The 26421-nt window shown below is 39.9% G+C and overlaps 1 protein-coding gene across 4 annotated transcripts in view; it reads right to left on the minus strand.

Annotated features, from left to right (window-relative positions):
- Positions 1-26421, minus strand: part of Sfmbt2 (Scm like with four mbt domains 2) — a 205381-nt gene that overhangs the window by 39279 nt on the left and 139681 nt on the right. For all 4 annotated transcript variants that reach the window (XM_071599779.1, XM_027944802.2, XM_071599778.1 and 1 more), the window contains 5 exons: positions 22588-22670; positions 16540-16666; positions 5760-5873; positions 3481-3523; positions 1299-1369 (listed from right to left, as the gene is read on the minus strand). In XM_071599779.1, the coding sequence (XP_071455880.1) occupies positions 1299-1369; positions 3481-3523; positions 5760-5873; positions 16540-16666; positions 22588-22670 (438 nt within the window). The remainder of the gene's footprint in view (positions 1-1298; positions 1370-3480; positions 3524-5759; positions 5874-16539; positions 16667-22587; positions 22671-26421) is intronic.

Genomic DNA, 26421 nt, shown 5'->3' on the forward strand with positions numbered 1-26421 from the left:
AATGATACCTTAAAAGTTACAATGATTTTTTCCACCATACACACAAACTTCACTATTGATTGGGCAGCATTCAAGACAGAGATACAAAGACTACAACAATGTCAACCCAGGCATCACGCAGCTCAAGCAGAAACACATGTCCCTCACTCTGGCTTCAATCTGCCCTGTCCTTAGTCTTCCAACTTCAACAGTGATCAGGGCACACTGTTGGTCTTACTCTATCTAAAGATGCCATAGTAAAAAGTAGAGTGATTAAATGATAAGCTCTCACTCTAATGTTTCTTGATGTTTATAAACAGAATGAGGTTCTACTTTTGGCTAAGAGACTCCCTCTCACTCCAGCTCCTGCCCCAAGCTAAGCTACACCATTAGTGGTATTTCTGGACAAGTACTGCTATTAATTTGGGATGGCAATGTAACAGGAAGGCCTGTTTTCATAAGACTCAATGGGTAGGAGGTAGAAATGCTATTCTTCTGGATATAAGAGGAAAGGAGTGAAATTACCATTGTAGAATATGAAAGCATAGCTGGTATGGTTCCTTTAAAATCATTCTGAATTTTGAATTCAATACCACAGGCAAAATCAAATTCACAGGTGCATTTATACATAAATTTTGGGTAGAATTATGCTGTCCAATCCTTAGGAAAAAACATTTTTAGTTAAGTCTACTCATAAAAACTGTTCTGTTTACAAAGATAAGTTCAACTAACAGGACTCTTCCGAGGCATATAGCTTTTAATCCAGAAATTCAGAGTGGATTTCATTTTAGCATAAAAAACAAAATTCTTAATCAAATATGCAAAAACATGTCTCCTGTCAAATAGTAGCTCACAGAAGACCTCAGAACCAGCTATTCAAACTCAGGGTTTTAACAAAGAATTCAAAAGCCAGTGGGGACTTAAGGAATAATCACTAAGGTGAAAATTCAAGTGATACTGTGACAAAATGTCAAAAAAGGAGTGCCTAACGATGATATTTTCATCTCTTTCCTGTCCTGCATGGACATCCATATACTACACAGTACTAAGCTGGCTCCTAATTCCAACTGGCATGTGGATCCTTTTCTGCAGATTGGGAGACCTCTCTAGGGCTATTGGCCAAGAAACAGAAGAGAAGAGGGAAAGCTACATTAGTTTAGAAAATTTAAAAAGGCAGCTACCTGTTAATGAGTTGTACTAGAAAAAGGAGAATAGACTGAAAGTTGAGAGATACTCATGGAGACCTAAAAATACACGCATGTCTCCATTCGCAGCTACAAACTAGAAGGGACAGAAAGCCCTTGAGGGGACCCAATTACCTGTGGAGTCCAGGTGAGGGAATAAGCAAAGGTCATGAGGTATTTTCTCAACAGGCACTGTGGATGGCGATCTGTGGATAAAATGAGCAAACTACCATGGGTCACAAGCTTTTGAAGAAACAAGTACATTCTGAAGTTTTTTCAGAATATAAAGTGAATATTCCAGAAATCTAAGACAAGAGCATCATAAGATAGGATGCGTACGTAAGAGTGTTCCGGAAAGACCAGATAAAAAGACCCTTTCAGAAAAGTTACTCTCAAATCCTTCTTATGACCAGAAAAAAGCAGAAGGCACATCTGCCTCTGAGTGGCCGTCACTAACCATGAGTTTCTTCTGGGTTGCTGCTGGGCATGTCTCTTGTCATAGAACTGTCATAACAGCTTCAATTTTATATTAGACAAGAGGAAAAATACACTTACATTTAATTAAAGTCAGACATTTCCTCTGTGATGACTAATTGAAAACCACTTTCTACTAACTTGAGTTTCTGACTTCCGTGAATTATGGCCACACTAAAAAGAAGAACTTAGAAAAACCCTATAAATGGATGATTCCTAAAATGTGAAACAGGCTTACTCTAACAGAGCTCTGTTATAGTTCAGTTTGTTTGTTTGTTTATGTACTTATTTTGCAGTCCTGGGGATTGAATCCAGGGGCCCTGAACCACTGAGCCACATTCCCAGCCCTTTTTACTTTGTGTTTTGAGATAGGTTCTTGGTAAAAGTTGTCCAGACTGGCCTTGAACTTGAGATTCTGCTGCCTCAGCTTCCTGAGTTGCTGGGATTACAGGCATGAGCCAACATGCCAGGCTGACAGCTCAGTTTAAAAGATGTCAAATAAATATATTTTTGAAACATCGCCTTTGGGGGAAAGAACTGAGACAGGTTTCACAGGGACCCTCAGGCTGGCCGCATGGAAACCACACAGTTGAAAAGCTTCATATAATCAAAGAGGACATCACAATCAATCATAGAGTCATCTACAGAAATGGTTCTCAAAGTGTGGTCCCCAAGCCCACAGTGTTGGCATCACCCTGGAACTTGTCAGAAATGCAGAACCTCAGGCTACCCTAGACATCGTGAATCAGAAATACTGGGGCTGGGACGTAGCAACCTGTGTTTTCCCAAACTCTCCACATGACTGCCACACGTAAAGAGTGAGAACCATTCATCCATAGACTGCAAATTTGGATTCAATTGTGGGTCTATCTATTATTAATCTCTTTACTTCATGTTAGGTGAATAAAATGGAGTCAGGTTATGAGCCTGATACACTATGTTTTAGAAATAAATGCATAAAAAAATATCTACAAAACTGTTATTCAAATAACAATGCTGCTCTTGCTCAGTTTCACTGCATTTAAATTTAAACCTAAGTGTGTGAGAAACGCTGGTTGCAGTTAACTTTCTATCCATATATTTTTATTGATCTAAGAAAACACAATTACTTGCAATGGAATGGACATTTTGTTGTATTTTAAGTATTTCACAATATATATAATGGTCAGCAGCCAGTTACAACTTTTCAGAGACATACTGCTGCACATCCACTCTCACCCAAACCCTCTTTCCTCCTAATAGTACAAGTGAATTGGGGTGAAGGGCAACCCACCTTTGTTCAATAATTCAAAGTCCATAATCTTTTTTTCACATGGGAGTCTGATTTAATCTTCACAAAACCCTGAGAAATAGGTATTTACAAGGGGGGGCTACTGAGATATGAAGAACTAAAGCAGCTGGCTCATGTGCACCCAGTGGGGAAGCAGCAGAGTTGGGGTGACACTGAGTCCGTCCTTTGTCTCCAGTCCTGGTCATGGCTGGAGAGGTGGGGAGGAAGCTCCAGTTCAGGGAGAGGAGCTATGCTTCCAAACTACACTGTCACACAGGTCCCTGAGGGTACCCAGAGTCAGTAAGTAGGTTTGGGATAATTTTCGGGTATGCTGAGGTGAAACAGAAAGTGAGCAATGACAATCTGGACCACAAGTTCCTCTGGGAGCTGACACTGCATTTTGCACATAGTAGGTGCACAATAAGTAATAGCAGCTACACTTTGACTGTCACTTTTACTCCATACCACTCTTAGCTACTCTCTAAGAACAAGACAAACTTCCTATCCTCTACAAAGAAACTTTACAATTTATCATACAGATTTGGAGAAAAATGAAAAAAAAAATCAACATACTGTTTTTCTGGCTGCACAACTGCAATCTTTCTCTTCTTTTGGGCTATAAACAGACAAAATATAGGAAGAGAAAAAGAAAATCACATTGTTAGTGGGACAGATGCATTTTTAAAAAACGACAGTGTAAAGACACGCCCATTTTAAAGTAGCACTTTAAATACTGATGAGTAGTCAAGCCACAATTTTATATTAATTTCTTCTAGCATAAAACAGAGAGTCATCAGACAAGAGATCTTAATAGAATCCGGTGCATTTAATCTTATCACTACGCTGGCTACTTTATTTTGAAAGGTGCTTTTAATAAGAAAGAAAAAAAGAGTACATCAGTGTACATGTGAAGATAAACTGTTGCAAGCATGATGATCCAGAATGATTTCTCCCTCAGAAGCTATGATAGGCAAATAATGCTACACTGACAGTGTCCCCCAGATGAGTCCCAGAAGCCTGCATTTGAACTAGAATATTGAATTACTGGAAGAAGAAGCAGTGGTTAGCAAATACATCTAGTCAAATATTGATATAAATCAGCAAATAATGATATTTTTGGATAAGAACACTTACAGTTTATATCTCTATCCAATTATATTTCTATATTACTATCACCTTAACAAAAATAGACCAGAGCTTTTGGCACCTATTAATCTTGGCTCAGATAATCCTGTGTCTTCTGATGTAAGCATAAATTAATTCCACCAATACTTCAAAAGCTGTGAGAGTCTGGCAGGGTAGAGTCAGAGTTTGCCTGCTCACAGCAAAAATGTATGGTTAATAAATGAATGCAAGAATTCATTAAATACTCAACAATATCTTTACCTATTCTTGACTTTATTTGGCATTTAATTCTAGTTGTTACTATAAAAAGTATAAATTTTTATGATCGCCAAGGTAAAAAAAAAGGAGTTATAGAATGACTTGTCTAACTCAGTCTGGGGCTGAGGGTGGGAAGCCTGATTATATGGTAGCCTCGCAAGAACAACAGAAAAATAAAGCAGAAACACTACAATGTTTCATCCAACATGTGATTTTGCTTCAGAAAAACTGAAAGCACTTGCAGCCCCCCACATCCATGTGCAAGAGGGAGGGAAAAGATACAGGATGCTATTAAGTCTTATCTAAGGGAAAACAAGGACAAAAAGGACTGAGTCCAACCCCCTGGCAGACCTCAGGGAAGATATTACTTGATAAGTTTGATCCACTTAGAGTTTTATCTTCTCCTCACTTTAAAATATTTCTAATCAATGAATGTTCTTTGAATCTTAGGGGCACACTATCCCCACTTACGATGCAGATTCTTAACCAGCTCGGTAGTGAGTAAAGCACAGCATTCTATACTGCTCTTGGTGAATATGGGGGGAGGGAGACCCTTCAAAATCTGTGGACATCAGGGATGCGAAGCCTACTATGTGATGGAACTTTGTTCACGGCTATGTCTGGAGAAGAAATGGAAGTTACCATGGAACAGGGTGCTGGGGAGAAGTAGAGATGGCATGCAAATTCCATAAAGAAAATTTCGGAAATGGAATCTCCTTAATGGAAAGGTGAAGCCCACAATCTTTGAGAACTCATAACCTTTGATGTGCTTTAGGGTGGGATAATAAATGCAAAGATTTATTAGGATTTTGAAGCAGTACCATCTGAAGATAATGACCTAAAATAACATGTTAAAACCACTGTTGTATGTATTAAAATGTACATGAATGTTTGTGTTTGTGTGTTTGTGTGTCTATGTGTGCATACTGCTGTATCGTTCAATTATCAACACTGGTTTTATCTGGTATTTCTGAGATCACAAGGATGTGAGTAACACACTTTTTAATATACAGTTGAAATCTCACTAATTAGTGCTATGAGTAGGTTCAATATTTCTAAGTATTTCCGTAAATTATTGGACTATGTATGATTCCTTTACAGGAAATTGCAAGAGAAATATTAGATCTTGCTAAGAAATGATAATATAAAAACATGGTATCTAATTTAATTTTTATCCCATCAACATAATGAATTGCACACAAAACCGGGAGTAAAGATTTAAGATGTATCTATTTTTTTCTATTTATCTCTCTGGGACTCTCAATGGCCTCCTTACTTGGATCGTCAACCTGTGGAATGCATCCAAATGTTAATCTCATGCACATACTTGAAGGATAACAGAGAAAAAACTGGTGTTATTTGGGCCATCTAAAATCTTCCTCTATTTTTTATGACTTTCCATACAAAATTACCTAGCTATTCACCAGATCACACATTATCCACCATCTATTTAACTGGGCAACACTCACAGACTGTTTTGTGTGGTGTTGTCAAAGGGTAAGAATTAGCTTCACACCAGCCCACTGGGAAGATATCCATGGATTCCACATCAACAATGACCTCTGGCACTGGAGTCTGCAGACCTGCAGGGCAAGAAACAAAGACAATAAGTACCAACAAAGAAACAGAGGAAAATCGGAGAGCATCCCTAGGACTGAGAAACATGGTCCTTCAAATGTTAAAAAAAAAAAAAAAAATCAATAGCATTTCAGACATGACTTTACGGAGTCTATAGTCTTGAGATAGATACAAATGTTCGAATTATACAACAGAGAACAGATAAGGGGGTTCCAAAAAAGTGAGGGTTTGGAAAAGAGAGACACGTCCCTCTGAAGATCGGGAAGGAGAAGGACTTGGGAGAGACTGGATCTGAGCCAAGTGCTCTGGAAGGAATAGTGCCTCCTTCTCTAAGGGCAGCTATGAAATTGAGAAAATGAGGGACTTTGGGGTGGGGGCCACAGGACACACATGTAAGACACCATGCCATGTTTCCCCCAAGTCCAAGCAAAGATCACCTCAATAGTCCAACATGACAGCTCAAAGCGGCTGCTGACTGATTCCAGTGATTAGGAGCCCAGCCTGGTGAGGAGGCAGTGCCTCCAGGGAACTTGTTAACTTCCCAGCTTGACCTGAGATGCTGATTCTGAACTCTGTTTGTGGTCTGCAGAGTCTGGCCAAGTCACACTAAAGCTGTTTATGCAGGAATGTCTTTTTAGGGGGATCTGCCCAACCACTACATCCTGTCTCATAAACCCAATCATGCCTTGTGATAAACTGGCATCACAGCCAGGAAAATAAAAAGACCAGAAATCCGTATACAACAGCAGTGTACGTTTCAAGGAGGGCTGGCTACACAACAAGTTTGGAACCCAGCCCACTCATTATAAGAAGAAAATTCTATCCTGGATCAATAGTTCTTAAGGAAAAACATAGCTAGGGAGAAACTCCTGAACCAAGAATCAAAAGGTAAGAGCTGTTTATAGAGAGCGATTCCTGGGCTCTGACCTCTTAATCTAGTATGCTTTGGTTTCCTCACTGAGAACCAAGGTGAAAACACCACAGTGAACCCTGCTAGGCTCCGTGTCACCACACGTCACCTGATAAATGTGGAATCACCCCATCCCTCCCCCCATGAAATTATCATTTCAGGAAACTAACTATTACAAGATGGTCCTAACAGCACTGTTAGCACCACGACTCCTGTCTCCTAACTCCTCACCCTAAAGCAGACACCCTGAAAACCAAGTATGTTATTTGGTAAGGACAAGCTGCTAATTTAGTGTGAAATCAATGTACTGTTGAATATCTAGGACCCCAAGACATACATGTTATCATACGTTATTCTGATTTTGACTGGTTCTCCAAGAAACCAACCAACTTTCTATATGCTTAATTCTATAATTTCAAGGATATATAAGTTAAAGGAATGGAAAAAAGGTTCATAGGGCTTATTTCTTAATGAAGTGAACAGAAATCATTTCTGACTAATATCATAAGATTTGGTCAGTGTTGAACCTAATTGCTAAAGGAATCATCAAGTCAATATCAAACAGTAGGTTCAAATAGACCAAAGGTGAAGATGCTCCCTGCAGCTTCCAATGTGGCTGTGACTGCCCCGTTCTGCAGGGCTCCCCAGTCTCCAGAGGACCAGCACAAGGGCCCAGCACCAGGTTGCTTCTTTCTTAGCTATGTGATCATTTTGCCAACAGGTTAAATTCATTCACCAAAAATGTTTGTATTTTCAGATTTGTGTTTAGTTACAAATAAGATTTTCAATGACATTCGAAGCAGCACTTCAAAAGGAAGCATATGGTGAACTTCAATTTCAAGTTCCTCCTAAACTGTCTTTCATCTCTAATGTTCTTCTGGTACAAACATCACATCATATTAATGCTTTAGTACATACTTACATATGACGAATGCATTAACAAGGCCACTCACTACAGCTGTTTTACCATCTTTACAATTGTCTGATCATGCTTCCCATTCAATTGAGCTTAGAGAGGCCAGCCACCCTTTTCTCAAGAGACTTAATAGCCCTGCTTCCTTCCAACCCAATCTAGCCTATGAAGGCATCTGTTAGTGAGAGTGGATAGAAACATGGGTGATTTAACAACCAGGAAAGTTTTCCCAACCCCCAAACTTTTCAAATCCCATTCTTATTTCCTTGAATCAATCTTATAAACCTAGATAACTCTGACCAGATTCAGAATAATCTTTAAAAAAAATCATTATTTTCCAAGTTGGGGACCCAATAGCTTACAAAATCATCCATTAAAATGAGCACAAAGCTCCTCCTTGCTCATTCCAGGATACATGCAAAGCACCTAGGCAAAACTGGATGTGTCACTAAAGATCAATTCATTTTTATCATTTTATAGAAAAAAAAAATCCCTTACGAATAACTCAAGATCATACTCAATCTTTGTCTAAGCTGTACCCTATCAGTACAGATTCCATATGTCCAATCTTATCCACAACATTCATCTCAAAATTAATTAGGAAACTGAAAATATTCTTCTATGGGAAATAAAAAAAGTAGGGTCTTCTATGTATAAAAAAAGTAGGGTCTGTCCAAATGATGGAATGTTCCCCAGATATAGAAAAGAATGAGAAACCTGTGTATAGGCTTACATGTAAACATCTCCAAGATGAATTATGAAGTAAGAAAAAGTATGCAAGCAGAGTGTGCGCTTACCTATTTAGTAAGGGGGAAATAACATATATTCATATGTGCATAAAACAAACCTGGAGGAAAATGCAAAATACTAACAATAGGAAAGGAACCATGTTGCCAGGGAATAGCGAATCACAGAGCAGGATGGAGAATATGACCAAAGATACTTTTGCTGTTTGTGTGCCTTTGTCACTTATCTATTTTACAGACACAACCTCACAACCTCCAAAATGACAACATCACAACAAAAGATATCCAGAGAAGAGAGGAAGAACCCTGCACATAAATGTGGTATTGCCACTGAGATCAGACTAATAAGATAAAGTTACCATTAAAGAAAATAAAACTAAATAACAACGAATCATTGCACTGCTACAAGATACTCTACACTCACAAAATAAATTGACAAGAATATGACTTTTGTGAGAATCACAGCGGAACTTTAAAATAATCCTGCTTTTTCCCATCTTCAGAGGATTTTGTTCTCAATTCAGCAAATGACAAAGTTTTCCTCGTCCTTGCTGTTGGAGAGGCTTTGTATGACAGCTCAACCCAACCAAAGACACAGAGCAGTGCCTTCAGGTCAGTGACCTATTCTAGACAGAAGGTTAGGATGAAAAGTGGAGATGACCTGGAAGGACACTTCAGTGTGTTCCCAGGAACACAATCCTAGCCGACTCCATGCAGTTATATAATCACCTCACTTTCAGCAAAATCAGAGGAGAGGGCAAGCGGGGGTGGGCTCGAGAGTGGAGATGCTACCAGGTGCCATGGGCAAGAGAAATCGGAGGGTAGAGTGGCCCAGAGTCAACCTCGAGGAAGGAAAATGATCTTCATTTACTTTGGTAATGGAATTGGAACAACCTCTTCATCTCATTTAAAAGCCCGGATGGAAAGGAAGGTGAGAGTATTTAAGGGAAGGAGCCAACTTGTAAACTTCCCACTGCAACTCACAGGGTACGCCAAATCCCCGCAGGCTCGGGAGTGAACGGGAGAAGCCTGAGGAGAATGAAAAGTGGGTCTGACTGTCCCAGAGAAAGCAAGGACTGGGTGCTGGACACCCTGCATGCCGCTGCCAGGCTTTTTTCCTGTACAGACGCCAAGCTACCAATCAGCTTTCAGAGCAACCCCTTGTCAACCGTGGAGCCCAACTCCTAAGGAAGAAGACACGGGCAAAAGTAACTGGCAAGATCAAGGTATCAGAGGAAAGATGGTCTGAGAGCAAACAAGAGAAAGCAAACAAGAGAAGGGAATAAAAGGTCTCTATGTGGGGTGTGTGCATGTGTGTGCATGTGGGTGGAGAGAGCCAGAGACACTCCCACAACAGCAAACACTTAGAGCAGTTACTGCATGCCAGACACATATTTCTCCATAGGTTTGAGCCTCACAACAATGCTTTTTATAAAAAAAAATAGGGTCTGTTTTCATCTCCATTTTATAGATAAGCAAACTTGAACTACAGGAAAAGATGATCCAGTTGGTCAGTGGAAGATGCAGGATTTGAATCTGGACTATCTACCTGAGAGCCTTAGAAGGCATGAGGTGAGTAATTCTAGTTTCTTACCCCTGGGTGGGGCTCTCCAGCATCTGTTTCCTTCCTAGGAGATCCCCATGTCTCATGTGCAGAATTCCCATATCAAGCAGAAGAAAGAGTCAGATAACCCTGTCTCTGCAGGAAGGTGCCCAGGTTCAGATTCTCTCTCCAGGGCTCTGGCATCTTGAGAACGTGGTCACCTAAAAGTCACATTCATCACAATGGCAGCTAGGAACCTCAAACTTTGTTTTGGTTCCTCTGTCAAACCTCTGGAGAGGTGAGGCCCCCAGCCTGTCATCCACAGCCTTACAAATAACTCATGTCCTGTGAAGACAGCCGGAGCCGGCTCTGGTCCTGGCCACAACAAAACAAGGTGGTCCTATTAACCATCTCTTCCCACAGGCAGCTCCTGCTCTGGGGTCACATTTTTCATCTGTCCACGTAATACTGCACCCACAGCCTAATCTGAGGAAGCAGTTTCTCCCACAAATGTTTCCCGGAGGCCATACCTCTTTTGAAAGATGTTAAAACCACCCACCCTGGCTTGAAATATAATTATTTTCCCTTGTCTCATTTTTGCAAATGTATGCAAAATGCTTATTAACTACCTAACTTCTTCACAAATTATGGAAAGGCTTAATAACAGGCCGTTGATTTTCCCTAGTCTCCTAAACAAAAAAAATTGGGTCAAATAGGTATTTCTCAGGTGAAACACCTTGCCTGTTTGACCTATTCGTGTTGTTTAGAAACTCTACTGTGTGTAAAATTCACGGGGGAGGGTGGCTTGGAGGTGCTGATTCCTAGCCCTTGCTCCCAGGGACGTGGATGCCCCCTCAGGAATATGTATTTTAGCAGGACCCCAGTGGATTCTGATGTAGAGGGTCTTTCACTGAAACCAAGCCAAACATAAGGAAAAACTGATCAAGGGGTTTTTGAATTTCAGCCTCAAAGTGTAAAATATCTCACCCTCTCAAAATTCAACTGGAAAAGCGGCATTTCTTCAGAGACTGCTATATCTTAAAACAGCATTTTGTTCAGAAACACACATTTACTTCAGTGAACATTTAGTAATCAAAGCGCACACGATGTCTTGTAGCGACACTGCTGTGTGAGATGTTAATACAGGAAGAGCCCTGTGTAATGGCTCAGAGCATTACACCAACCTCGTGGAGCTTAAAGGCACAATGAGAGGTCCTTCCTGATGGAGCACAGGTTCCTTCAGGGCAGGACATTAAAAATGAGTTGAGCTCACTCCACTTCCACTGACTGAGGACTTACTATGACATGCCGACGATGACTTTCAATACACCCAGCCAATCTCACGACCGTCCTGGAAAGTAGGTCTTGTCATTATACACATTTTATAGAGCTGTACAAGTAAGAAGAGAGACTGTGTGAACTCAGAAAAAACTCAAGATCCTCCCCGCAATCCAGGACACATGGTAGTTAAATGCCATGCCATGGAATTTAGACTTGCATTTGTAAGAAATGTTCTCACTGAATATTACAAGAAAGGCATGAATGTATTTCACAAAGATGACTCTCAGAACCCCAAGAAGATGGCAGAGGAAGCAGTTAGGATACCAATGGGATTGTGAGGGCAAGGGGACAGAGACCTGAATTGCAGTGTGGTAGTGAAAAGACAACACACATGAGATCAGGACCAAGTAACAAATGTGTCATGAAGAGTCCTGGAAGAGCAACAGTCAAAAATTATTTTAGAGCTTCTAACTCGGAAGACTTTGTGGTTTCTAACTCGGGTAGAATAATGGTCCCACTGAGCCAGGCAGGACCGTCCAGAGGAGCAGAGGCAGGGTTGTATTTAAACTGACGCCCACGTGGAGGCATCTGCAGGGGATACGATGGGGTGGTGAATGTCCTCATTGTCAGTGTGGGGTACTCGGATTCATCGACAGAGTGGCCATCTGAAGTCACCGATAAAGTGAGGCTGTGCAGAGGGGTGAGAAAAAGGACTTTGAAGAGTCCTGAACTAAGAACAAAGGTGAAGCCAAGAAAACTTATCTAAGAAGGGGAGACTGAGGGAAGCCAAACCTGCCTGGCCCAGGATTCTTGAAAAACAGGAGAGACTTTGAAAGAGGACCAATGAAGATGAAATGCTGCTGAGAGGACAGGAAACAGTCCAGAGATGATCACAAATGACAACAGAGAGATTTAAAGAGAGAAAAAGAAAGTATCACAGGTTAAAAAAAAAAAAAAAAAAAAGAGAGAGAACCAACCAACCACAGCAAGAGATGGAGAACACACTAACCCTCTTACATAGAGGTAAGGAGGAAGCCCCAGCAGCCTCCCACCATCCCTGCCAAGAACACAGGTGCAGAAACCCAGGCAGGGCAGGCATGTTCTCCTGCCTGGGGTCTTGCTGCATTCCAATCTTTAAGGGTGGATAAAAGGAATGCAGCACCATCCCCAATGCCCTACAGACTTAGAGAGCTCCAAGATGGCACTTGAAGAAATCAGGGACCACACAGGCACTGGGCCATACATGTACTGTGCTCGCCAATGTGGAATGTGAAGTTCATGATACACCAATGCAATTCCTGGACTCTAAAAACGTATCGCCTAAAGCTATATGTAAGCATGAATTCATAGACTGAACTTTCTAGAATTGCTTTGCCAACATTGATCATGAAAATTTTTTATTTTCTCTAGATTTCTTTTCATTTCGCTGTCAACAAATTCTTTAACCCTAAGTCACGAGCCTCCTACATGCTGATGAGGTGGCCAGGTTTTGAGGATCAAAAAGACCATATGATAGGTTATTATATAAACTAACAGTATGTAAACATAAAAGCATCATTATTAGTAGCAAATCCTGCAAAGAGCTGTCCTCACACAAATGCTGTATGATTCCATCCACACAAGGTCCCTAGAGTAGTAACTTCAGAGAAACAAGAAGCAGAACAAAGGTTGCCAGGAACTGGGGTGAAGGAAGTGGAGTTTAGTTTCATGGGAGCAGCTTCAATTCTGTAAGAGGGAACCTCTGGAGGTGGGCGGTGGTGATGGCGGCCCAACAGCATGGACATACTTGATGCCACTGAATACACACTTGAAAAAGGTTAGTTAACATGAGGAACTTTACATCACATATACTTTACTACAATTATTTAAAAGGAAAATAATGGTCTTTGGGTTTTTTTTCAATAAAATCTCTCTGTTGTGGAATTATGGATAAAAGTCTGACCTAGTCAAAGGTCTTGTTGACCTACTGCATTAACCCCTGGAAATGCAGGCTGCAATCACTGGGCCTCCTTTGCAGTGTAAAACGAAGTTGTGCCTGTGTATGCACAGGCAGAGCATCCCTAATCTGAAACCCTGAGATCAGAAACTGTGTCAGTGTTGTCATGACACCATAAGTAGAAAATTCCACACCAGGAATCTCTAATTTTTGCACAAAATTATTTAAAAGAACATACAAAATTACCTTCAGGCTATGTGTACAAGAAACATAAATGAATTTCATGTTTGGATTTGAGTCCTATCCCTAAGATATCTCATAATGTATGTGAAAATATTTTTAAAAATTTTAAAAAAACCAAAGTCTGAAACACCTCTGGTCCCAGGCATAAGTGTTACACTCCATCTGTGTTTAGTTACGTGTCTAGGAGAACTCACGAGAGAAGCTAAGGAAGGCAACACCATGATGGGAACTCTCCTAATGAAAGAGCCAGAGCCTGTAGCATGAGGGAAACATGTGTGCCATGTCTGTCCCATGAGAGAACAACCTGGAACAAATCGGAAGTTACTTGGTTGAGAGAAGGCAGAGGCTCAGATGTGGGAGCCAGCATGCACTGCTGCAACATCCCTGACCCACGTTACACGATCACGTCCTGACCATAGACATGAGTATCTACAGTGGAAGGCAAAAATAAGAGAACCGCCACCTGGTCCCCAAACACCAACCCCCAGCACCACACACTGTACTTCCTATGCGTGCTGTGTCAGAGCTTAGAGTTCCTCCATATGGACCTAAATAACACAACTTTAATCTCAGACCCTTTATTCATTGCTACCTTTTCAACAATAGATCCTTTATAGATACCTATGAATGAATGAACTTCAAGAAAAGTCAAATATGAATGAGAAATGATCATTTTAATTACCTAAAGTGTTAAGCCATGTGTTGAAAAGACCTCAATTAAATGCATAAAAATAATGAATAAAATTGTTAAAAGTACATTTTAAGTTTTAAGTGTCAAATACATGGTCTATTATCAGAAAAATAATCATCATATAAAATAATTTAATAGTCACAAAGTGACCATAATGAATTCCTATCATTTTAGCCCCAGGATTGTTATTTTATATATTATAAATATATACATATATATAAATTATATTCAATTTTATTATTTATATGTACCTATAAAATAACAATAAATAAATACATACATAAAATAACAAGAAATAACTACCATTAAGTTGTCACTTTAAAAGGCAAATTCTCAATAAAGGTGAAAAACAAAATAGAACCCAAAACGAAACTCAAGCGAGGCCAAGCAGTCAGACTGGAATTTTACCTTATCTGTGCATGTTTTTTTCAGTGATGAGACAGATGCAAGATTTTGACCAATAATTCCAGATGATATTCAATAAGTAATATATAATATTCAACAGATTGTTCAAAACCCTTTTTAAAAATATGAGTTAAGTTCTGAAACACAAATCATCTGTTTTCTGATCTGTTTCCTAATGTTAACTCCTTTTCATTACTGCACAAAGTACTCTAGAGAGTAAGAAGAACTGACATGAGCTGACTTCCTTTTTTTTTTGCTATAAACCAGAACTTTATATTCAAAAAGGAGAAATACTATCAAAAAATATTAAAAACATATTCTACATTGGCCAGCACTCTTTTTAAGAAGTGGGAAGCTCTATGGTCCTAGCGGATAAAGCAATTGAGAAAATATCAAGAGCAGCAGACATGAACCCCAGGCACATCTTAATGGCTTTGCTAGTTTCTCCATTTACAAAAATCAGGACACTCTCAGTGCTGTTTGTGTTAGGTAATTAACAGCTGTAATGCACACTGAAAGTAGAAACTGCTAAATAAATAAAGACTGCCAAAGAATTTGAACCATAATGTGCTAAGTAATAATGATGAAACATAGGCTTCTAACTTTATCGTTTTTGTTTTCAAATTAATAATGCAAATAAGACTCATCTCAGCACAGTGCTAGAGAGCAAGTTGGCTTTAGTGATCAGAAATCACAGAAGGGATCTTGTGTCTCCAACAGCAGATGACTCAACTCTACAGGCAGCAATGAAGACATTCACGTTCTGTTCCAGTTGCTACAGAAATACCACTATTTTGCCTGTGTCTATCTTTTTTGTTCATTCCAAATAGAAGCTGCTCTACTTGAAAAATCCACTAAGCAATAAATGTTTTGAGAATTACCATTTATTTCACATTGATTGTGAAACCCTAAACCACATCAGTGCTTTAAACTATGTTCTGGGAATTAACAACACAATCGCATCTAAAATGACCATTCTCTACATTTTCCAATCTACTACAATATTTATGAGTTTGTAGGAGCATCTGAGAAGTTTCTATGCATTTTTAGACTTGCTTACTAAGGAAATAAAGATGAGAAGAGATCAGGACCCATTTCTAGACCTTCCCTCCAAACTTCACTCTCCACTGGTGATATCAGCACTTATAAGAGTTAAACTATGCTTAAGACAGGAAAGCTAAATATTTTACTACTCATTAGCTGCTCTTATCTTTTGTGTGTGTGTGTGTGTGTGTGTATATATATATATATATATTTATTTATTTATTTATTTATTTGAAATAACTACTGAGTTTTGTGAAATTAAAAAGACCCCAAAATTACAAAAATCATGGAAAGATGGGAAAACCTTAGATATTAAATATATTTTACTATATACCTGGAAAACATGGTCTTCTGCCTAAATCTAAAATCTGATCAAGGTTCTATTCACCAAAAAAAAAAAAAAAAAAATTGCTTTGTGAATTTTATGAACACTTATAAATAAACTGTGGCTATAAAGAACAATTTCAACATCACTGAAGAAATAAGAGTAAATCTTGTTTATTATCTATTTGGGGAGAAAGTCATCCCCCAATAATATTTTGAGAAAAAAATTAAAGGTCCACAGAAGAAACTAAAGGGTATTATTCACATTAAAATGCAAACATATAATTTTATTCTCATAATAACCAAGACCTCAAATACCATTTTTAGTGACTCATATTAATTTAATTGTGACATTAGCTTTTATAATCATAGATGTAAAAAGACCACTGTGTTCCAAACATAATTATCTCACCAGCATCTCATTTCACAAAATTATTAGTTAAGATGAGAGCCTCTGAGTGAATTTATATTTGATTTGTTTCACTTATTTAAGAACCCTGAATAATTTAAGATCTGTTTAAATACAGGGGAAGCCACGCGCCACCCCCTCACCCCCCTCCCTGGGAGTGAATGTCTGCACCCTGCCGTCTCCAGACAGGCCCCAGCTCTGCTGAATGCACACCAACCAGGCCTACCTTCCAGATGAAGCCACATCAACCGCCCCTTCACGCTGACCACAGAGGCCACACAGAGTTCTCCTGGATTCCGGGGGTTCACGGCTTCCAGTTTCATGTTCTTTGTGAAACCCCTACTGAAGGACGTCTGAAAGAGAAACAGAACCGGCACTGAGACCAGAGCTAACCCAGCAGGATAAGGGCAGAGCACCTCGGGTGAAGATAGACTTGCGCCCTCGTCTCATCCCAGGACAGGAAGGGGGCTGGTCTGCACATTCACTGTTCCCCCCATTTGTGAAAAAAGAACCATGCACGTTTTATTTTGGCACTCCAGAAGCTAGAACTCTGCTTGGCAAACAGTGGCACCTGATAAATGAATCAGGATATGAATACACTTTTTTCAGTTCTGCACGTGCCTTTACTTCTACGGGATCACGGATACACACATCATTTCTCCTGATTTCCTATATTCCTTGCTAAAAATCATACCTAGGCATATTTGAGGTTGTTGAAGAGGGCACATGGAGTATCCACCTGGCCTTGTTTTCTTTGAAGACTGCCCTTTAACATGTCTTAAAATACAGTGGTGATGGATCCACACCCCACCCACCCACGGTTTTTAAAATCTGAAATTATTTTTATTCTCCCTCTGTCCTGTTTATTCATATTTGCTTCCTAAATTAATTTTTGAAATTTTACCTATGGTAAAATTCACTCTTTGGGGTGTGCTGTTCCCTGAAGGTAGGGCTGTTAGACTAATACAAGGCACGTGTCTATAGCCACAATCAAAGGACAAAAAGAACAGTTCCTTCAACCCCCAAACTCCCTTGTGCTGACCCCCTTGGATAATCAGTCCCTCCTCAATGCTCAATCACCAAACTCTTTTTAGTTCCTATCAGTTTGTCATTTTATCTTATAGTGTCATATGAATGGAACCACACTGTGTGGAGACTTTAAAACCTGGCTTCTTAGTAAACTGCATTTGAGATCCACCCATGTCACTGCATGAGTCAATAGTCTGCTCCATTTTATGTCTGAGTAGTTTATACAGACATACCTCAGTTCAGCCATTTGCCAGTTAAGGTACACTGGAGCCCTTTCCAATATTCAGTGAATCTGAACAAAGTTGCTATAAACATTCAGATACAAGATTTTGTGGAAATGGAAGTACCCTAAGCTGCTCGGGTTGCCATAACAAAACACCAGAGACTGAGCGGTTTAAACCACAGAGAATTATTTCTTCATGGTCCTGGAGACAGGAGGTTCTCAGCAGTGGGTGCAGACCCCTGTGTCCTCATGGGGTCTTCCCTCTCTGTAGGTCTGTCTCCCAACTTCTCTTCACCAAGTCATACTGGATTAAGGCTCAGCCATATGACTTCATTTACACTGATTACTTCTTTGAAGATCCTGCCTCCACATTATGAGATACCCAGGAGTAAAAAATAATGAATTGTGGGAGGATGCAATTAAACTATTAACATTAATTTTTCAATTCTCAAGAAATCAGATTGTGGACCACATGGTAGACAAATGTTTAATTGTCTAAGGCACTGTCAAATTGTCTTCCAAAGTGGCCGTGCTATTTTACATTCCCCCAGCAATGTACTGCTACAAATACTCATTGGCACTTGGTGTTGCGGGCTTTTCACAATTTAGCCATTCTGCGGGATCTAGTGGCACCTCACTGTGGTTTTATACTTAGTTTATCCTATTAAGCAATGATGCTGGGCATTTTTCCCCCCATCTCTTTGTCTTCTGGATAGCTTCTTAGGTGATGTGCTGCTTTTTCTTATTCCACTGTGTCTCCAATTAGACATGTCTTATTTCTCACACACCTGATATTTCACTTGTCATTTTTTCTCCTTGCCAATCTTTTTCTCTCTATTCTTCAGATAATTTCTACATTCAAGGTCATGGATTCTTTCCTTTATCATCTCCATTCTGCTATTAATTTTGGTTACTGCAGGTACTGTATTTCTCAGTTACAGAATTTCTCTCTTTTTGCAATACCGAGGATTGAAATCAGGTACACAGTGTCTCACTAAGTTGTTTAGGCTGACCTCAAATTTGCAATCCTTCTGCCTCAGCCTCGAAAGTCACTGGGATTACAGGTGTGTACCAGCACACCTGATTCAAAATTTCTCTTTTTTGTATTTTCTACTTTTTCTTTAGGAATTCCTATCTTTTTATTCATAATGAGGATATTTTCCTTTACATATATGGTTCTCAAACTTTAAGGTATATCACATAATCATGTTGACAGCTTTTGAAAAAGCAGACTACTGAGCCTTCTCCAGTTTCTGATGCAGTTGATCATAGGTGGAGGTAAAGAATTTGTATTTCCAACAAATACTCAGGTGACCCTGCAGCTACCAGTATAGGGACCACATTGAGAACCATGTTCCACATCACTGAGCTTAGATAGTCACAGGAAGGGTTTTCAATATTTATCTGCTACTTTCAACATCCGGATCATGCTGGGTTTGGTCTGTATATCTTTCCTATTGGAAATGAATCAATTTTCCAGTTTTTCCCTGTCTTGAGCAACTTTTTAGGATTGAAACTTGTACATTATAAACATTATGGTATGGAGACAGTGGATTGTGTTATATTCTCACCAAGGATGCCAATTTTGCAAAGTCCATCTTGAGAAGCAGAAAGCTCTCGGTCCTGTTCTCTTGCCCTCATCTAGGCTAGTGGGGTCTGAGGGATGATACCATATGTAATTGTCCTCATCCTGGCACAGACATGATTCAACCAAAGAGAAAGGGGGCACTACACACAGGATCTACACTTTCCCCTCTTGACCCTCCCCATGGGAAACTCCTTTCAACTTCCAGTACCTGTGATCACCCAAATTCAACAATATGCTTCACCAGTGCAGAAGACTGTGAGGTCTGCATCCCTCTGTAGCTATCCCGCACCTCACCAACTCTGGCTGTTCTCAGAATGGGACAAATGGCCACACTGCTGCTTCCTTCTGACCACTCCCCCTGACCACAATGGCCTATTCTGATTTGTCCTCCACTGCCCCCATATGGGGTTTTTGGTACAGTGTCCAGTTGCTACCTACAGGAGGGTCAATTCAATATGAGCTCACTCAGCCAATACCTGAAGCAAAACTCCCTCCTAACATTATTTTTAAGTAAATATGAAAATTTTCCCAATCATTAGCTACTATAAATTCTAATAGGATTGGGGTTGTGGCTCAGTAGTAGAGCCTGGCATGTGTGAGACACTGGGTTGGGGTCTGAGCACCACATATAAATAAATAAAGGTCCACTGACAACTAAAAAAAAATATTAAAAAAATTATAGACAGGCAGAGTGGCGCATGTCTATAATCCCAGTGGCTCAGGAGGCTGAGACAGGAGGACGGCGAGTTCAAAGCCAGTCTTGGCAATTTAGGAAGGCCCTAAGCAATGCAGTGAGACCCTGACTCTAAATAAAATACAAAATAGGGCTGGGGATGTAGCTCAGTGGTCAAGTGCCCCTAAATTCAATCCCCAGCCCAGTACTCACCCCAAAAGATAAGTTATACTGGGACGTGTAATACTCTCTAAACAGATCTAGTTTGAAGTATATAAACTAAGGTAAACAGGTTCCCATTAAGCCATAGAGACTACATATTTCTGTGACTCATGAAAAGGAATCATTACCTGCCCTTCATAAAACTTCAGTTGAAAAATGAAATTATATCTTTATATAATCTGAAGAGAAGTAGCTATTGTATGTTAAAAAATCAATTTGTCCCTTTCCAGAGATATTCTAGGTGGGCTATTTTTTTCTGCAAGTCATTCTGTCTCATCCACACATGTTATGTATTGAGCTTCTTTCTGATAACACAACTCGATAGCTGCCTGAAAAACCTCTAAGTAAGTTAAAATGCATTTTATTCTACTTAATAAGGGAAAGCTACAACCATGCAACCAATTTTCACTTCAACTCGCTGCTTGAGGGTAATTTAAAGGATCAATAGCAAAACTGTTACCTATGAGTTTATTTTACTAAGCATTTGGCTGTGTCGATCCATTTCCTAACTGCCTCTGATTGTTAAACATCCCGGGGGAAATGTCTTCCATGCATCCAATTCCACACCAGCTCCCTTCTAGCACACATGAGATGTGTGATTAAAAAATGAATTCATAATAAGCATTCCATTAAGGAGCACGTGAAGCAAGCTAACAAATTCAGCAAAGTACCAGTAATGCAATGCATATGCCAACAGGCAGACAACAATTCTGTCTGTTAAATAAACGGAGAGCCAGAAACAAAGGCATTCCTAATGAACACGGCAGCAAATTCATTAAAGCAGATTTAATATTGGTAGCTAAATCCTGGATCAGCTCAGAAGTCAACTGGTGATGTGGCTACTTGTTCCACCATTAGAAGCCGCTTGGAGGACTCCAGGCTGAATGAGAGCAAAGGACAGAGAAAGAGAAGCTTCGGTGGAGCACCACTGTCATGGTGGAGGTACTCCCTAACCACAGAAACAGGGGCGATGTATTTGCTTCCCAAAGAGAAGAATCAGGAAAGGAATATTTCTCTTGTGCGGTAGGAAGCACAATCTCAAACAGGCGTGGGAGTGATACAGGGTGTATCCACAGTCCTAATGAAAGGTGGTCAGGCCAGTGGATTCTGAGATAGTGACAGCAGCATGGAGAAAAGTCAGGCAAGGCGATACTTGACCTAGGAAGCCTTTGGGCCTCCCCAGCTGCAATCCTCATGGGCATGGCCACATAGCTGTCCCCACTGACCACCTGACCACATACCACACAGTCCTTGACTGCTACAGAGAAACCGCTTCTGTGTGAAAAAAATGACAGCCAGTGGAGAGGCCAGTTAGTCATTTAAGGGGCCCTGATCTCCAGTTCCCATCTCTGCCACTGAGCTGCTTCTGTATTTATGAGTACAAGTTGACCCAGCCATCGACCCACTTAATTTTTCAAAATCTGCATTTGATATAAGCTCAGTTTTGAACTTCTATTAAGCCAACACTCTCCCCTCTCACTTTCCCTGTTCTGTGATCCCTGAAGGTCAAATCACCATAGGGGAAGTAACGAGTCAGCAGCACCTTCAGAAACAAGTTTCTCCTTCACACTGCTGTGTCTACAGGTTCCAAGCAAGAGAACTATACCTTTTGTTCTTAGCCTAAGAGGTTAACGTTCATCACTAACAGTATGTTACACACACCAGACTATCTATTTACACTTCATTTTTAAAGTAGATAATATTCCATATTCCTTGTCATAGTTCCTAAGGTTGATGAAGCTTAAATGAATAATTTTATAGATTACTTTACAAGACCACCTCTTATGACTTATTGCTACTTTGTGTCATATAAATCCTATTATTATGCCAATAAGCTCTCTTTGAATAAGTAGTTTAAAGAAAGCAGAACACAAAACTGTTGAACTTGAATCTTACTAGTAATCAGAGTATTTCATAAAGCAATCAAGGGGAAAAACACTATTTTTTAATAAGCCTTAAGAGCAAAAAAAAAATACTTACCATGTATTACAATACATGGTAAGTGTACATCTAATGTTGGCACAGATGGTAGCTATCCAATATCTGTCCTCCTCCTTCCACAGCATGGAACGGCAGCTGGGAAAAGAAACCCAGGACCCATTTCTTGACTTCACTTACAGCAGTCCAGAGACATTTCGCACCAACAGAAGGTGAAGAGGAATGTGTCAGCACCAGGCCACTGTGCTTGGAACCAGGACCTCAGCTCCTAGCCTTTTTTCCCTACCTGCTTGCAATCAGGTGACCAATGGAGCCCAAGACTCCACTAATCAGGAACACCCTGGACTCCGCCTAAAGCAAGAAATCGACTTTTCATGTGTTCAAGACACTGTACATTTATGTGTCAATTTGTTACAAACCCAGCATTACCATAACAAATACACAACCTGAAAGAAAGATTACTTTTCAAAAACAAAGTTCCGTGATGCTTCCGTTCCATGTGTAGTACTCCAAAATGGTCCATCAATAGAAAGCAAATTATAAAACTTACTGTGAACAACATCTATGATTTTAAAAAGTAGCTAAGATGAAAGTTTCTTACGTTTCTAAAGCAGAAGGGAGGTGCTTCTTCCGCCCCATGCTGCTTGTGATAATCCGCCCAGTCAAAGTCCTGGCCGGAGTAACCTGTGAATGATGAAACACAGAGAGCCAACGTTAGCTGAGCCAAATCCCAGACAAATGCTGAACCTTAGCATGGGTCAGTGGTTGAAATCATAAGAGGAGCAAGTCTAAGTCCTGAAGGATGAGTCCTCAAGGCTCATAGCATCAGATTTCATAAGGCTCAAATGAAATATTTTGGAAAATGCAAAACACCTAATACAGGCAAGGAGTGCCATCATCACAATGCAGGACCTGAAACCAGCTGAAGAAGGGGAAACTTACCTGCTGCTCTGCGGGACACCTGCTGGCAGGTACAGAACAGCAGAGAGAAGGAATGACACAGAACATTCTTACGATCCATTTTGCAGAAACAGACAGAGATACCTCCCTTCTATAAATGCCAAGAGCACAGCAACTTTACTTTCAGTATCTTCAAAGAAATAATGAGCATTTATTGGGAACAAATACAGTTGGGAGATAGTTTTTAAAAGAATAAATGAAGAAAGAGCAGAAGACAAACAAGGAGACAAAGCCCTCAAAGACACAAAAGAGGAAGAATATAAACCATGTCGTGGAACTGAACTGCAAGGATGAAGGAAAGGGAGAATTGGGAAAGATGGGCCTCTCTGGCTTGAAGCTTTGGGGGGAAATTGGAGATTCTAAGGAAAGGGTTTGAGAAATGTCCATTCACGTGCACTGAATTTAATTAAATGCAGTGTGATTTTTCTTTCTTTTACTGAGTTCATTTCTGGAGCAGAGGGGGGTTGCAATTACACAGTATGTATCCATCACGGCAACCACAGAAGACACGGGAGGAGATGAGGGGAAGCAGCCCTGGCTCAAAAATGAGAAAGACACTCAGGGAGGAAAAGGCCTCCAAGTCAAGCCAATGAGCCAACATCAAGGAAAAGGGGTGAGGTGCTTAAACTTCTCCAGTCAACAATGGACGGAGATGGGAAGTACAGACCAACAGTGGTTAAACTACAATGTGAGCAACGTCACTGTCATACACTTGATTCAGTGTACTTTCTTTATTAGTTGAAGTGCGTGCAAGATAAATCCATCAGGGACTTCTGAAGTACACTTTTGACACTAGTCCCCCAATTTCTCATATCCATAGTGTCATAAACCCCACCAATGTAGATTCACTTCATGTTGAGACTTTAAGTTACTAAATCCCCACAGGTGCAGAGATCAATTAATTACAGAAATTATTAAAGGAACTCAAGATATGGTTGCCAAAACAAAAAGATATGCCCCCAAAACAAAAGTGTTATTTTTATTAGCTAAGTTCAATTTACTGTCCACCCCCTGGCCCAGGATTGCAGAGAGAGCTATTAACCAAGAAAATAGCTCTCCTCTGGTTCCAAAGACTGACCTCTGACCCACCCATGCCCCACTGACCAGCAGCAGCAGGAATGTCCTCATTTTTCTTAAGACATCTATTTCATTCTACAAAGACTGACAACTCATTTCTTTCAACAAAGTGACACGATACTTCCAAATATTATATTCTCTTTTCAGGTAATTTCAAAGTGGTTCCTGAAGTTCTTCTGCCTGTGTTTCCACTAATGTTTTTCTCCTCAGGGCTGTCCCTCCTGCTAAATGGCTCTTGCATCAGAGGTTTCTGGAAGGGACAAAACTAAGGTACTTCGAATATTTTCACATAAAACAAAGAATGCCTTAAATAAGGTAATGGAATTTGAGTTTGTTTTACAATTGATAGAACACTGCACTGTGAGCACAGTTTGGAATTGTTTTGGAGCCAATCTGCCTGTTCATGTATCAGAGTACAAGGGACCATGAGCCCTCAAGACCTTCGGTATGGTCACAAGTTTCTTGACAGCACAGAAGGCACTGAATCAGAAAACAGGAGGGCTGGTTTTAGCTTCAGTTCTGCGGGTCAATGGGTGGACCATGGTGAAAATAAACATATGCCTGACTTTCTGCATCTATGAGACCACAAAATAAAGAGCAAAGCTTCAAGGCTCCCTCTGGCTGTCATACTCTATGACTCAGAGCTGCCATTTCTAATGATCTTACTGTTGCTCCCTAGGATTTTCTTTCCATCTCTTTGTGGTTAATTCTTTTCTTTTACTAGGAGAAGAGTGTAACAGGGTTAGAAACATCCCAACTCAATCCATGAAGACCAGGTGAATGCCCCCAACACCAGGGTCCTATCTGCCTGGCAGGCTGGCTTTGTAAGGGTCAAGACCTTCTTCTGTGTCTCCTCCCTGGACCTCTGTTCCTTCCTTGGTTAATTTTGTGAGCTCATGAGATCATGGGTGCTAAACAGATATAAAGTAAAGCATTTTCTGATACTGATATAACACCGCATTTGGATATTCAATACAATAAATATCTATTCAGATAAAACTTTCTAACCTTCTGTCATTCTATTTCTTAAATATAGACATTTAGCTGGGTTTTCTACACCAGCTTCTAATGGGTTTCAACCCACTCCACACAATGTCATGTTCCATGTTTGCCTGGGTCTACATTCAACCCTGCATATGCCCAGGTCCCCACAGTGACTGTGGGGAGCCATTTTTAATCAAATAATTTCTAGATATAATCAAGACTTGCTGGGTACAGTTTAAGCAATAATTAGTGATTCTGCCCCCAAAACTCACTATTTTCCTTGAACATTGAAAAGGCTTAGACTTTTCCTCCTCCTCCTCCTCTTAGGGACATTTATTCACTTCATCACTTAAAATTCCTTTCCTTTGGGCTGATAATGAGCTCTCTTTGTAAGGCATTTTTTGTGACAGCTCAGAAAATAACTGCTACATAAAAACAAATTGCTGTGGATCGTATAATAGAGACAACAGGGGTCAATTATGCTCATTAATCAACAAAGACAGAACAAGAAGTACTGAGGCTTAACTGTAGCCAGGAAAACATGTTTTAAACCTGGAGGGAGGAAGGAAAATAGCAGAGGGGAGAAGAAAATAAAAGGAAATATACCCCCTTAGGCTATTAAAATTTGCAACAAGCTGCCAGGGGAGACTGTTGAACCACAACCATTAGAGTTATTTTAGCTTTTATCAGTGTTTATTCTAAATGAAGTTCCAACCGTTCCAGGTCCAAAAGGGATAAGGCAGATGACCCATTTTCACATGATATAAATGAATGGTCATAAACCAGCTCCACTTACAAACATTACCATCAACTGTGCAAATGGACAATTCTTTTGAAAAACCATTTGATAACAGCAGTAAAAATATCCAAGCCCTTTAACACAACAAATTCACTTCTGAGAACTTATCCCATAAACAGGACCCTAAAATCTGAGAAAGGGTGATACATTAAGATACTTATAGGATTATGTAATAACTTTCCATTCAACAAGAAATGATGTGAGACTTATCCAAATGCACAGGATGTCACGCAGGCATGAAATTGCAAAGAGTATACTGAAAAAAAATCATTAATGAAAAAAATAGGTTGTTATGCTTTAGATGTGAACACTGCTGCAAGCTTACATTGGATTATTAGATTTATATAAAAATATGTGAGGAAAAGACCAGCAAAAATGTTGAGAAAAACTTTAATAAATAAATATCAAAAATAATTGTTTTAGGACTGGGGATAGCTCAGTTGGTAGAGTGCCTACCTTGTGTACACAAGGCCCTGGGTTCGATCTCCAGACCACAAAAAAAAGAAAATTGTTTTGGACTCTTGGTTACTTTTTTCTTTGACCTTTTTGTATATTCCAAGTTTGCAATAATGATTATGAAATTATTTCAGTAATAAAAGTCAGATGAAAACATGG

Source organism: Marmota flaviventris, chromosome 12, assembly GCF_047511675.1.
Source record: "Marmota flaviventris isolate mMarFla1 chromosome 12, mMarFla1.hap1, whole genome shotgun sequence".
Lineage (NCBI taxonomy): Eukaryota > Metazoa > Chordata > Mammalia > Rodentia > Sciuridae > Marmota > Marmota flaviventris.